The sequence below is a fragment of the Adelges cooleyi genome, unplaced genomic scaffold (genome assembly GCF_023614345.1).
Source record: "Adelges cooleyi isolate 19-005CV unplaced genomic scaffold, UGA_ACOO_1.1 ACOO_flye_CR_arks_rails_tigmint_CR_PRNA_739, whole genome shotgun sequence".
NCBI classification, from domain to species: Eukaryota; Metazoa; Arthropoda; class Insecta; order Hemiptera; family Adelgidae; genus Adelges; species Adelges cooleyi.
Window position 1 is genome coordinate 27,543 of NW_026096446.1, and position 13,906 is coordinate 41,448.

A 13,906-nucleotide genomic window follows, 5' to 3' on the forward strand; every position below is an offset into this window, starting at 1 on the left:
ATCCGCATGAATTATTTCTCCTATACCGTTTTGTGACTCTACGGACCTACACGCTATAGTATAGTATATAAATGTTTTAAATAAAATATTTAATAAAAAAAACAAAGTGCATAAAATATAATGATGAATGAATGAACACTATAATAATAGTATAAAACTCACAATACAATAAATAATGTTGAACAATAATATAACTTGAATTAAATATAGCGATTTAAGTGCATAAAATAGAATAACAATACATAGCAATTATTGGTTTAAACTTGAAACGAAGGTACAGAAATTGTTATAAACGTTCAACGGGAACAGTGGGAGGATCGAGAATTGGGTCTTTCTTAAAATGTTCATGGCCGTTGCCTGGAAAGAACTCGGCTTTCTTATAAATCACTTTGCCACTAATTGTGTCCGTCGCGTTACCGAAGCTGTCGATTTTCGCTTCAAGTGGCAGTCGACTTTTAAGACCGGGATATAAGATGTCCTTTACATATTCGGTAATACAATACTTTGCAAGATCTCGACAGTTTTGTCGGGTTTTCGTTAACTTTATGTCATCGTCGGTCATGCGATCCGGGCATAGAGTTTCTATCCATTTCCATTTTTCTGCAGCCAAGATTTCCGGTGTCTTATCCAAACCCAGTAGTTCGTATGTCACCGGAAATATCGTGACGCCCAACACTTGGAGTACATGAAAAGTATAAACGTTATGATTTAAAAAAAAAAAAGTTGCAATAATATAATTGTTAACTTAATCACCTACACAGCATAATATCAATCTAACTTAAGACACTAATTTGTTGAAAACAAATGAAAATGTTGGGGTTTTAAAACTTAAAATTTTTAAATGCGTTAAACGTCTAATTTAAAATTTGATAACAAGCTGACTACGCTGCTAAAGTTTTGTCGATTTTTTAATTTGGAATTTACGGGTTTTTAAATCTGTTTGAAAAAATGTTGACTATTTTGTAGCTATATTTACATATTAATACTAAACAAAGTATGTGTTGATTGTTGTAAAATGTTAAAGTCTAATTTAAAGGCTGTATGTCACAGTATTTGTGTTAAAAAAATCATAGTTTCTGTTAATTTATTTAAACATATATAATAAGAAAAAAATCTGCTAAAATATTGTATTCACTCTAAAATCTAAATACAATATTAGATTCCCAAGGTAGTCGCATGATACAATTTTTACCAAGACCAAAAAATATAAAGTAGCATAGCCAAAAGCTAAGTCTAGCCCAAATGGATCAAAACGGTATTGTACTGTTGTAAGAAGTATCAAATTGAAATTATTGTATTATCACAAAATCGAGTATTGACTTAACAGAATAAGAGGCATACAAACTGAGCTTTGTCCAAACTGAGCTTAGCTCGTTTTTTACCGACATTTTTGTCACAGTCAACTCTCCCCTCACTTCGTCCTTAATTTAATTTGGTCAATGGCTATTTTTAATTGTTGAATCACAAATCATATTCGTATAATGTAAATGGAAAAAAAAATAGTTTGTAATTACTAAACAAGGTGGACAATTGATATAATCCTTTTTCCTTCAGACAGCCGGACAAGTCTTTGCAGGCTTGGTGGATGAAACGCATGTCCTTCATGTAAATAAAACAAAAATGCATATGTAAAGCTGCTGGTTAATTTATTTTTTTATAATTATTAATTTCAACTAATAATAACAGACTATAAAATAATTAGAAATAAGTTTAATATCTTTTAAGTTATTGACTGGGTCATAGTAAACCAATATAAACCCTGTATGCTAAATCGAACATAAAATACTCAATACAAATGACTACATTGTTTGATTGTAAAATACAATTAAAAAAACTAAAGTTCGTGATTTTAAAGAAATTACCACGTCGGTATATATTCTCAATACTATATTTTGTTCAATTTTTTTTTTTAATTAAATAAACTTTAATTGAATTTTACATATTCATCATATTCCTTCCTAGCTTTACGTTATATGTCATCAATATAAAGATTAGGGGTTAATGATTTACCTCAATTTCTGGTTCGTCTTCGCTATCGGCTCCATCAACTGTCGCTTCTATTTCTTCATTTGCATTGTTGCTACTAGATGCCTTGTCCTTTATAAAAAAACATGGAATTTAATGTACAATAATAAAGTCAATTATATCAATGTTCGTGCCTACATAGTAGTTTCCAAGTCAGTATCTATTCTTATCATCCCTTTTTTTTTTTTTTTTAATAAAACAAATTCCTACTGATTTTTACATATTTATCGTATTCCTGCCTAACATTAGGTTGTGTATCATCAATATAACAATCGAGTTTTAAAGCTGGCTTTACCCGACTTGATGATTCGGCCTCACTACCGGCAACACTAATTGTTGGGTTGTTACCAATTGTCGACATATCCTTTATATAAACAAAAAAATATGTATAATATAATTACACAATATAGTGTATAGTATAGTTTTATTATAAATGTATAAAAAAATCACATTTTTATTGAAAAGTAGTTTATTGTATCTACATACAATTTATTGGTTTTATGGAATAATAATGAAGTACGATTTTTTAATATTTGGACAACTTTTATCTCATAACAAAATATGTAAGATGCCATCTGTGTATTAATAGATAGGTGATGTTTAAGATATATAACACTACTTTTTCAAGATACAAATAATTATGTCAATAATAATTCCATAACTAATAATCGATTGGCTTTTTTTAAAACGCCTTAAATTGTCTCACATTGTAGTAATACATAGTAATCACATAGTAATTTCCAAATTGGTATCTATTCTTATTACCCCTTTCTTATTTTAATAAAACAAATTCTTATAATAATGTGTATAGCAAAAAAATAAATAAAAAATAATATTTTTATTGTACTCATTTTCATAACACATCTCAGAACCAAATATGTAATCGGTCGTCTGTGTATTATAATGTTAGTGTAACGTTGTGTATGATAATATTATATTAGGTAATTATTTCAACACCAACTACTTTTTCAGTTTGACACGGCCCGTGATACATATTACTAATAGGACGCCGCGCACTGCGGCGCACTATTAGTGATATGCCACGGGCCGCGACACTTTACCGCCACAATCCGTCCGGCAGACACGAACTGACTGGCTGACCACCACTCTCTACCTAGGGTGCAAAGTCCAGTTCGGACGCCGGCATAGCGCGGCGAATATAATGGGTAGCTAATTACTTCCCGATACGACGCGCGACCGACGACTTACCGTTTTCCCAACGTATTCCGTCCGCCCTCGTATCACCTAGAATTAATTCGACGCCTTATCCCGACTTAACTTCTAGCGACCCCCCCACGACTAGCCCGCTAGTTCGATCATTCCGGATCCGTCCGCGTTTTTGTAAACTTAAATTTTAAACCTATTTTATATATTGCGTGGTCGAACAATAAACAGTGTTTACGCCGCAACCCCGTGTTGAACTTATTGACTTAACCCCAACCCGTGAGTTGCGCCCACACACGACCGCGTCAATAACTGGCTCCCCGAAGGAAAATCACCCTTTCTCCCGTTTCCAGCTCCAGTACAGGTACATTACTTATACGCTTGCTTCCGGGAAACCGCCTGCTTAAAATAATTACTCTTAATTAATTTTTTTTTTTTTTCTTTTTTCTTCTCTTTCTCCCCTTAAAGTAAAATAATTAAACTCAAACTGAGTCGAGTTAGGTTAGCTTAAGCAGCGACAGGCAAACAGAAAAAAAAGTTTTTCCGAATTGGTGACCAAAATAGCTGAGGCACACACACAACCGTAGGCGATTTACTACGATAAAGCGATTAACCGCTATCACCGTAGCCGCCGTCAGCTGACACCGTCGAACGCTAATCATAATCTGTAAACACATTTATGTTGTTGCGCTATATCTATGTGTTTACAGTAGGCGAATAGTGAAAACAAACACGCTGAGTAATAATATAATTTTTAGTTTGCGGTGAAGCCCCTTTTTGTTTTTTCTGCTCTTGTTCTCGACTTGCCTTTTCTTCTTCTAAAATTTTTGTTTTTTTTTGTTTGTGTTAAAGTGCTGCGAAAATACTGTAGTGTTATAATAACCGCCTCAGTACGCAGTCACATCAATAGCTCAAAATCTGTTTTCCTAAACAAGAATTTTTGATTTGTTTATTACCTTTTTTTTTTCCCCCTCGACTACTGAGACAAATTATTTATTTATTTATTTGTTTTTTTTTTTTCTTGTCATTATTTTCGGTTTTTTTTTTTTCGAACCGTTGACGATAGTTAACTACCGTCGCGCGTATCGCCGACGACACTAAACAACGGGTTTCGGAAAAATTTAAATCTAGTGTTTAACATTGTTTTTTTTTTACCACACTAATTTTTCCAGCTGTCTTGAAATATTATTGGTGCTATTATTTCTTTTTTTTTTTTCCTCCTCGTCCCAAAGTTCTTTTTTTTATTCGCTCTCCTTAAAATATTGTATTGATGTTACTATCTATGTCTTTTTCTTCTTCTCATAACCGTCGAATATAAGTTGATTGTAGTTGCGCGTATCGCCGACACCAACGGACGACTGGTTTAGAAGAAAGAAAAATAAGGTCGGATGTAACATTATATAATATACCTAATATTATAACGTTTATATCATTTTTTTTTTTTTCCCCTCTTTCCCCCCCCCCAATATTCCGTCCTTTCCCCCTATTATTATTATTATTATTTTTTTTTTTCTCTCCTCTTCTTACTCCCATTACTCTAATTACTGCTGTAATCATTCTTGTAGTGGTTTTATATACCTGTTGACACAAACGCTGATTTCCGTCGCGCACATCGCCGGCGCCAACAGCCAACAGGGTATATAAAAAAAAAAATAAAAAAAAAAACAATTGATTAATTATAAATTAATAAAATAATTTTTCAAAAAAAAAAAGAGAACCCTCTCATAAAATTTGTCTCACCTAGTCATTTTCCTTCTATTTATTAATTTAAAATGGACAGCAAACTACTAAGGAATATGAGTAAAACCGAACTCATGCGCGAATGTGCCTATCGTGGTTTATCATACAACGGGACGCGAAACGATTTATTGGTTATGTTGGAGGGGCACATAAGAGATGTGGGTAGTGATCCGAACTCAACTCTCCTGCCACCTCGTCCGCCCATTGATGATTTGACTCTTGACGAATCATCAGTGGCGGATGCGAACAGGGGCGGAACAAATAATAGCGAAAACGCTAACGCAAATATCACGATACACCGTGAGCCCGCTGTTATAAATGGAGTTGTGAGTAATATGTTATTCGACTCGAATACAGAAGAACTACAACCACCACAAAATAACAGATCGATGCTATCATCTCAGCCTCCTCCACTTAATCCAATTTCGGAAATGTTCGACGACCTCCGTGTGGTAAACACAATCCAAACAGCTAGCACCCAGATAGGCGATATAAATCGTGACATCCGCCTTCAGGCTCTGCTAACCCGTATGGAGATCCGAATTTCCGAATTAGAAATGTCGGTATTACGGTACCGCCATGAGGAAGTGAGAAACGAGGAACGCTTTCGTCGAATTAAGTCCTGTTTACGCGCTGCGAACATTAACATCGATGACGACATCGACGACCCTCTTATCACCCATCCCCGGTCTTCTAATATTCGGCTCGATCAAGACGCACCAATAGGACCGCGCGGTTATACCGAAAGAGAAAGCAACCGGCTGCCCGATGGCCTAGTCGACCGTTTAAGCTCTCTCGAAATCGCGAACGAACGGTTTACCCCTAGCGCACAACAGCCGAATAGGGACCGCCGACGCGAAAACGTCCGTTTTCAATGCGATCCCCCACCAAACCAAACTTTCGCTCGCGATCATTTCAACGAAAGCTTCCAGTCGAATCGTCTCCACCCCGGCGGAGACTATGACTATGACCGTAGAAATTACGCCGAAAGTACAATCTTTCCCAGATCTGGCCCTACGTCGAAAATCAACTCCAGTGATCATTATTACAACGCTGGAGTGGGCAATCATGAGAGATCGATCCTTATACCGTTAAACGACCTCACCGCCGCCCGTGCTTCTTTCCCCGAATTTTCCGGGGCCAAAGAAGAAGACCCGGTCGAGTTTCTCGACAGTACCGAATGTATTTTGCGACAATCGAAAATACACCGCTCGTCGTGGGTTAGGGCCGTTGAGCCGCAGCTGAAGGGCGCCGCCGAGAGTTGGTGGAAGCCCATGAGAGTCCTTAAGTTATCTTGGACCGAGTTTCGCGGCGAACTAGCCGAGAGATTCGATAATTCCGACCTTCAGGCCCACTTATTGGCCGAAATTTTGTCAGTACGACAAGGTACAAACCAACGTCTGACCGATTTCGTGCTACATAAGAACCAGCTGACGTGCCGAGTGCGCTCTCCGATGTCGGAAGCGCAAATAGTGAGTACGATTATCGGTCTCATGCGCGATGAATTCCGCACTCATTTACGGCTTCAACAACCCACTAACTTCGTAGACCTAAGGCGAATCGCACATGTTTTAGACAGCACTACGTACGCGACTGATAACAGCTCAGCAGTACCCCACAACACGCCTCAGGTCCATGCGAGCAGGTACCAACCCCGACCTAACATAAACCCTCCCAATAACGGGGAAAACGCCCAAAACACCCGCAGACCGAATACGGACCGAACGCGCAATCGAGACCCCCCTTCACCGTGTCTTACATGCGGGGGCAATCATTGGCACCGCTTCTGTCCGAACAACTCGGGAAACGGCGGGGGAGCCCAGGGACACTAGTCCATCCCACCGGCTCCTCACTCCAGTTCCACAACACTAACTCCTTAAATGCTCGAAATGTGCCCACCCTGATTCAACAGTCCGATGTGGTCACGCCAGCATTTAAACAAGGGGACATAGTAGTTGACAAACCCGGCAATACTCAAAGTGCACCGACCAATAGCCCAATACCCCTCTTCTCCGAAGTCCAGAACCCACTGACAGTGACCCTTTCCGCAGTGGGGACGAAGGTAAAGGAGAACGGCACCACACATCACCGGTGTTCTACCCATAAGCAATTGGTGCACTTAGCGATCCCCTCAGACATGCCCATAGATGATATACTCCCTACGGGCTCTGAAAATAAAAACACACCTAAAAGTAACCACGCCGAAGTGGACAGAACCATAGAGAATCTGCTAGCAGTGAATGAGTTCGAGGTTCCTAATCAGTTCTTAGAACACCCACTTCAAAACAGCTCTAAGACGTTTATCCATAAGGCAGCGACTAAAACACGCCCTGAATCAATCCCCACCCCTGCCGTTGAATTAGAATTCAAAACGGGCGTCGTTACCGCACTTTTAGATTCACAAGCGCAAAAATCATATGTAAGACCGGACATAGCAAACAAGTTTGGAACTCCCCTCAATGGACTACCCTCTATCGTACGAATGGCCGACGGACACACGAAGAATACTCGTGGGTCTTCGTCATTCGAACCTAAGATAGCTGATCTTAATATATCTTTTAGGGCCTCCATCTTAGACGACTTGTACTGCGATATCCTCCTAGGACATGACTTCCTCGTCGAGAACGAAGTCTCTTGGGACTACTCCGCATGTACAATTCACTTAGGTGCTAACAGACGCACAACAGCTTGTTGGCGAGGCTCACCAACCCCCTGCCCTACAGAACCAGACCTTTCTGAAGTCGAAATTTCGGGCGATCCCACCTCACAGGACCACATAAAACGAATATTGTTACAATACCCAAACGTTTTTAGCGGGAATATAGGCCGCACGAAACTTATCGAGCACGAAATCCGACTCAAAAACCGCACTCCTATCGCGCTTAAACCATATCCATACCCTGTAGAGAAACAAAACTCTATAGACAGTATGATACGCGATATGGAGGAACAAGGCCTAGTCGAACCGAGCACATCGCCCTGGGCCGCCCCTATAGTCTTAGCCAAAAAAAAAGACGGGTCCCCCCGACTCTGTATAGACTATAGACGTTTAAACGAGGTCACCGAATCAGACGCTTACCCCATGCCGCATTTGAACGAAATGATTAGAAACATGCGGGGGGCGAAAGTATTTAGCGTTTTGGACTTAAAATCTGGCTACTGGCAGGTCTCCCTAAGTCCAAGTGCGCGTAGATACACTGCATTCAGAACGCGAAGAGGACTCTTTCATTTCAGAGTACTTCCGTTCGGCTTAAAGAATTCCCCTATGACGTTTGTGAGGTTAATGAACGAGGTACTTAGAGGATATTTAGATGAATTCGTTCAGGTATACTTGGATGATATAGTAATATTTTCCAATAACTTGCCCGACCACTTAGACCATCTCTCGAAAGTTCTCGAACGGCTCGAACGTCATGGACTAACGTGTCATCCTAAGAAATGCAAGTTAGGAACTCCCGAAATTTCATTTTTGGGGCACTTAGTTAGTTCAGAGGGAATTCAAAAACAACCGGAGAAATTATCAGCGATCAGAGACTTTCCGATACCACGGAAAATTAAAGATCTACGTAGGTTCTTAGGCGTATGTAATTGGTATAGTCAATTTGTCGACAACTACTCCGACACGATTGAACCTCTAACCCGCCTATTAGGACATGGGGTAAAATGGCGATGGGAAAGGATAGAACAAGACGCCTTTAATCAAATAAAGAATGCTTTGTACCATTCCCCAAAGTTATCTTCTCCCGACTACGAACGCCCGTTCTGTCTGCAAACTGATGCAAGCGACATAGGCGTTGGTGCTATTCTCTTCCAAAGGGGTGACAGCCCGGAGGAAAGAAGAGTCATCGCCTACGCGAGTAAAAAGTTGAGCGATACTCAGAAACGATACGCTGCGGTCGAACGCGAATGCTTAGCGATAATTTGGGCAACCGATAAATTCAGAATTTATCTCGAGTCGGGCCCATTCGAGCTATACACCGATAACTCCGCGTTGACATGGCTTCACAGAGCCAAAGACAAAAATGCTAAATTAACCCGGTGGGCAATCCAGCTAGGTAATTTAGACTTCCACACGACACATGTCCCAGGGGCCCAGAACCAGGCGCCTGACATGCTGTCGAGACATCCGACTCCGGGCCCCCCCGTAGACGAGGAGGCGCTCGATGAAAATCTTATAGGTGTCCCGACCCTGACACGCTCCAGACATGTAGGCGATACCCCCGATAACATTTTCACCGTTACCGATTCACCGACAGACTCTGTCGACACACCCTTCTCCTTGTCTTTATTGAAAACTTGGCAGACAAGGGATCAGGCCGTGAAATCTATCATAGATTCCGTGAACAATGACTCCCCTGCAAACAATACCAGACAAGCGACCCCCAACTCGAAGGACTTCTTCTTAGTTGACGACCTTCTAAGAAAGCGAATCGGTACGAAAAATGGAATTGAACTGAAACCAATCGTGATCCCCACTTCTAATGCGCCACAGGTAATTTGGAAGTATCACGATCACTACCTTTCCAACCATCCTGGGTGGAAAGAGACTTATAGGGCGGTTCGAGAACGGTTTTACTGGCGAGGTCTAAAGAATCAAGTTAGGCTCTATGTCAAGTCTTGTCACATTTGCGCGTGCACTAAGCCTCTTAACGCCAAGGCGGAAGACCCTCTTTCGACTAGAAAACCGCGACAACCCTGGGAGGTCATCAGTATCGATCTCATGGGCCCTTATCCGAGAACCGGACGGGGCAAAACATGCATACTGGTGGCCACCGATTGCTTTAGTAGATGGGTCGAAGCTTACCCCTTAGGGTCCGCCACTACTAAAGTTATCACACAAACACTCGAGCGCGAATTCTTTGCGCGCTACGGCTATCCCCGTGTGTGCCTCAGTGACAATGGCCCCCAATTCACATCGAATGAAATGCTCAAAGCACTCGAGCGATGGGGGGCGGTGGGTTGGACGACCCCAGTTTATCACCCAAGAGCCAACCCCACTGAGCGTCGCAACCAAGAACTGAAAAAAGGACTCCGTACACTTTTAGTGAACGATAGTCATCGTTCTTGGGATACGAAACTATCGTCGGTACTTTTCGCGATTCGGAACAGAACGAATGAGATGACAGGTTACTCACCGTCGGTTTTAGTCCTTGGTAGAGAAGGAAAAAGACCGGGCGATTGGGTCCTAAACCTTCAATCGACTGTCCCAATCGAACAATTTGACGAAGAGCGTCGGAGCCGCGAAAGAGTGGCCATGAATCTTCTGAAATCAGAAGGGTCCCCAATAACCCCTGAGAACTCAAAATTCAAAGTGGGCGATTGGGTGTATCACAAGGCGCACCCCCTTTCAAATGCCGATAAAGGATTTCACGCCGGATTTGCACCCAAATGGTCAGGTCCGGTGAGGTTGGCGAAGAAGATTGGAAGGGGAATATACCTAACCGATCAACGCCCACCAAAGAAACTCCATGTATCATGCATGAAACCCTCCGCTACCACCGATATACACACGAAAGAAACTAGCGATACTTGACCGACACGGGAAGTATAACAAACGTAATTATGTTGCTTATTGTTGTTACTAATTATATCGTGTTTGTCCCCCCCATTTCTGTTCTTTTTTTTCCCCCCTTTGTTTCAGCGCATCATGGCCAGCAGCCGACAGCCGAGCGCCGACCAAACCTTGCTACAAGGACTAGCAGACCAAGTAATGGCGATGCAGCGGATGCTGAGCAGCAGAGGGGTGCGCTTTCCCAGCCATGCATTCAACACCGCTGACGAGGCCAATAACGCCTCCCCCGACGTCATTCGGAGAGACCCAGTCGCGTGGGCCCTCTACTCACGTGGCTGGCGGGACTGCATTGCCCTTCTGGCCACGACCCCCATCGGTAATCAGATACCGGTCGGTCCGCCGGTGACAACGGGGCCACATCGGCAACTCCAAGCCGGGCCCAACTACGGGCAACCTAGGGCACCACAGCCCAGGTCGACGGCTCCTCTCCACCAGCTACCACCACGGTCGGCAGCACCGCAGGTGGCGTCCAGGATGCCAACTCCTCCGGTACGCCCGTTCCATCGACCGACGACCGTCCAGGTGGGAAAGACGGTGCGTTTTGTCGGCAGCGGAAAGCCAGCGACGGCGGGACCTCCCAGGGCAAAGGGGACCGTCCCGAAAAAAACCAGAACCCCTTCGGCGAAGCGAAAGTCGGCTCTCCGTCTCCGGGCATTCCGTCAGGCGAAGAAGGAGCAGACAGCTCAACCCCAGAAGCCGACACCATTTACCTCGCAGCAGTTTAGACTGGAAAAACCGGACCATGGGGACGCCGGGCCATCTAGAGACGTGCGCGCCGAGGAACAGCCGACGAGCGACCCGATCCACCCCGAGGTCACCCCGGTGGAGGCCGCCGTCGACCCGCAACCCACTGTCCCAGCGGAAGAGGAAACCCCATCGCTGGAGCAGGAGCTCGAGGAGATGGCCGAAATGGACTGGACGAAGACGGACACCGAACCGGAAGACTTCCAGTCCTGTCCTACTAGCCCTATCGACAAGCCACTGTAGGGCGATCCGCCATACCGTAGTCCGCCATCGGTACCTTACAATAGGTCCTGAGGGCGAGTTGATAAGGGACTAATCCTTCTCGGCCCTGTTAGCTACACCACTACCCGACGGATTGACGGCTTGGCGGGGGAGGGTTGACACGGCCCGTGATACATATTACTAATAGGACGCCGCGCACTGCGGCGCACTATTAGTGATATGCCACGGGCCGCGACACTTTACCGCCACAATCCGTCCGGCAGACACGAACTGACTGGCTGACCACCACTCTCTACCTAGGGTGCAAAGTCCAGTTCGGACGCCGGCATAGCGCGGCGAATATAATGGGTAGCTAATTACTTCCCGATACGACGCGCGACCGACGACTTACCGTTTTCCCAACGTATTCCGTCCGCCCTCGTATCACCTAGAATTAATTCGACGCCTTATCCCGACTTAACTTCTAGCGACCCCCCCACGACTAGCCCGCTAGTTCGATCATTCCGGATCCGTCCGCGTTTTTGTAAACTTAAATTTTAAACCTATTTTATATATTGCGTGGTCGAACAATAAACAGTGTTTACGCCGCAACCCCGTGTTGAACTTATTGACTTAACCCCAACCCGTGAGTTGCGCCCACACACGACCGCGTCAAGTTATTGAAGATCAATTTTTATTTTTTTATTTAATCATCGTACCCTACTAACCGTCACTATTTCCGTTTTAATGACATATTGATGTAATAATATCGTATAAGACGTTATAATATCATTACACAATAATATAGTGTATATTATTATTGTCCAATATATTTGTTTGTTAATACTTCATAGGCACTAAAACATGCTTAACCGAAAATTAAATACTGTATTCAAATGACTACTTTGTTTGATTATATTAAAACGTTATAATAAATTATTAAAGTGCATATCTATGTGTATGGTATTTAATACTTTGCCGGATTTGTTGTCCGATTCGGATTCGGATAGGCAAATAGCGTCATCGATTACTGTCGCTTCCGTATCATCACTCGAACTGGTACCACTGATTGCCTCGCCTAAACGAACACAAAAATAACACATGTTGTAAAAAAAAACGTTTTGGCCGTTTGGTATTTTAATACGTGTCCTAGAAGTTTGGCAACGACGCTCACGTAGGCTACCTTAACATGGTGTTGCAGTTTGTAGATAATTTACAGTTATTTTAATTTAGCCAATTAAATGATGCGCAGAAAGATATAGATTAAGATGTTTAAGATTAAGTTTAGCTATGAACCAAATAATTGTAAAATGTATAAAATATAATAAGACACGACGGTAGGTCTATTAGCTTATGTAGACGACGTAGTATTGATGGAAGAATCTCAAGATAGGTTGGAGATATTATTCAGTAGACTGTATAAAGCAGCAACAAAAGTAGGGCTATACGTAAGCGAAGAAAAAACGGAGTATATGTTTTTGAGTAGACGAGGGCTACCTTTTTGTCAGTCCATAAAGATAGATCACTATGAATTTAAAAGGGTTGAACAGTTCAAATACTTCGGTACTATTTTGACGGAAAAAAATAATGTAGCAAACGAGGTAGCAGCGAGAATTCAAGCTGGGAATGAATGTTACTATGGACTTACTAAGGTACTAATTTCACGAGCAATATCGCGAAGAATGAAAGAGCAATTATATACGTCCCTGATACGACCGGTTATGGATCAGAAACATGGCCACTTAGAAAAATGGACGAAAACAGATTCATTGACTTTGAAAGAAAAGTGTTGCGGAAAATGTATGGGCCAGTCAGGGACGAAATAACTGGGGAGTGGAGACGAAGAAAGAAGATAGAGCTGGAAACATTATATAGTGGTTTGGATATATTGAAGGTTACAGAAGAAGAAGACTACGGTGGGCTGGCCAGATGCTTGGAGGAACCAAAATCCGCTACTACGTGCAGTGATTGAACAAAATTCTGTAGGTAAAAGACCTTTGGGAAGACCAAGAATGCGCTGGGAGGATGTTATAAAAAAGGGTGTCGAACAGATGGGGGAGGTGGTTCCGATTGGAGAAATCTAGCGTTGGACAGAGAAGGATGGAAGCTTGGTTGTGAGACGGAATGGTCTTAAAGGCCCAATAAACCCAAGAAGAAGAGAAGATAAAATATAATATAATAGGACAGTCGATGAAAGACACTAACGTGTGTTCTGCCTGTGCTTGTCATAACGTTAATATCATACAGTGCGACTTACCCGAGTGTAGGATTGTGAAAATAATCACAAAGACAAAACACAATACGAATTTTAAATCGATCATAGTGATAATATATTAATTGGAAACTACTTGTTATGAGTAAAACGTTTTAGCAAATGAGCAACGATAAAAACTTCAGTTGTGTATTCTTTGGCGGCTGCAACGGTGTACAATTTTTGTAACAGCGCAAGTAAAATAATTA

General features: G+C 42.3%; 1 protein-coding gene across 1 annotated transcript; it reads right to left on the bottom strand.

The window, feature by feature from the left end:
• Positions 1-286: 286 nt before the first annotated feature.
• LOC126845303 (uncharacterized) lies at positions 287-13,906 on the bottom strand. Its single transcript, XM_050583952.1, has 6 exons — positions 13,704-13,906; positions 12,421-12,524; positions 2,321-2,389; positions 2,011-2,097; positions 1,515-1,599; positions 287-675 (listed from the first exon to the last, which is right to left on the bottom strand). The coding sequence occupies exons 1-6, from the start codon at positions 13,765-13,767 to the stop codon at positions 287-289; spliced, it is 798 nt and encodes a 265-aa protein (XP_050439909.1). The 5' UTR covers positions 13,768-13,906.

What these genes read in the sequence shown, in the direction of transcription:
- LOC126845303 (XM_050583952.1), bottom strand. Translation starts at nt 13,767, where the DNA reads ATGATCGATTTAAAATTCGTATTGTGTTTTGTCTTTGTGATTATTTTC. An exon ending in AAGACGAACCAGAAATTGAG is followed by an intron (nt 1,600 to 2,010) that starts GTAAATCATTAA and finishes ATTTACATGAAG; the next exon opens with GACATGCGTTTCATCCACCA. An exon ending in TCAATTGTCCACCTTGTTTA is followed by an intron (nt 676 to 1,514) that starts GTAATTACAAAC and finishes ATGTACTCCAAG; the next exon opens with TGTTGGGCGTCACGATATTT.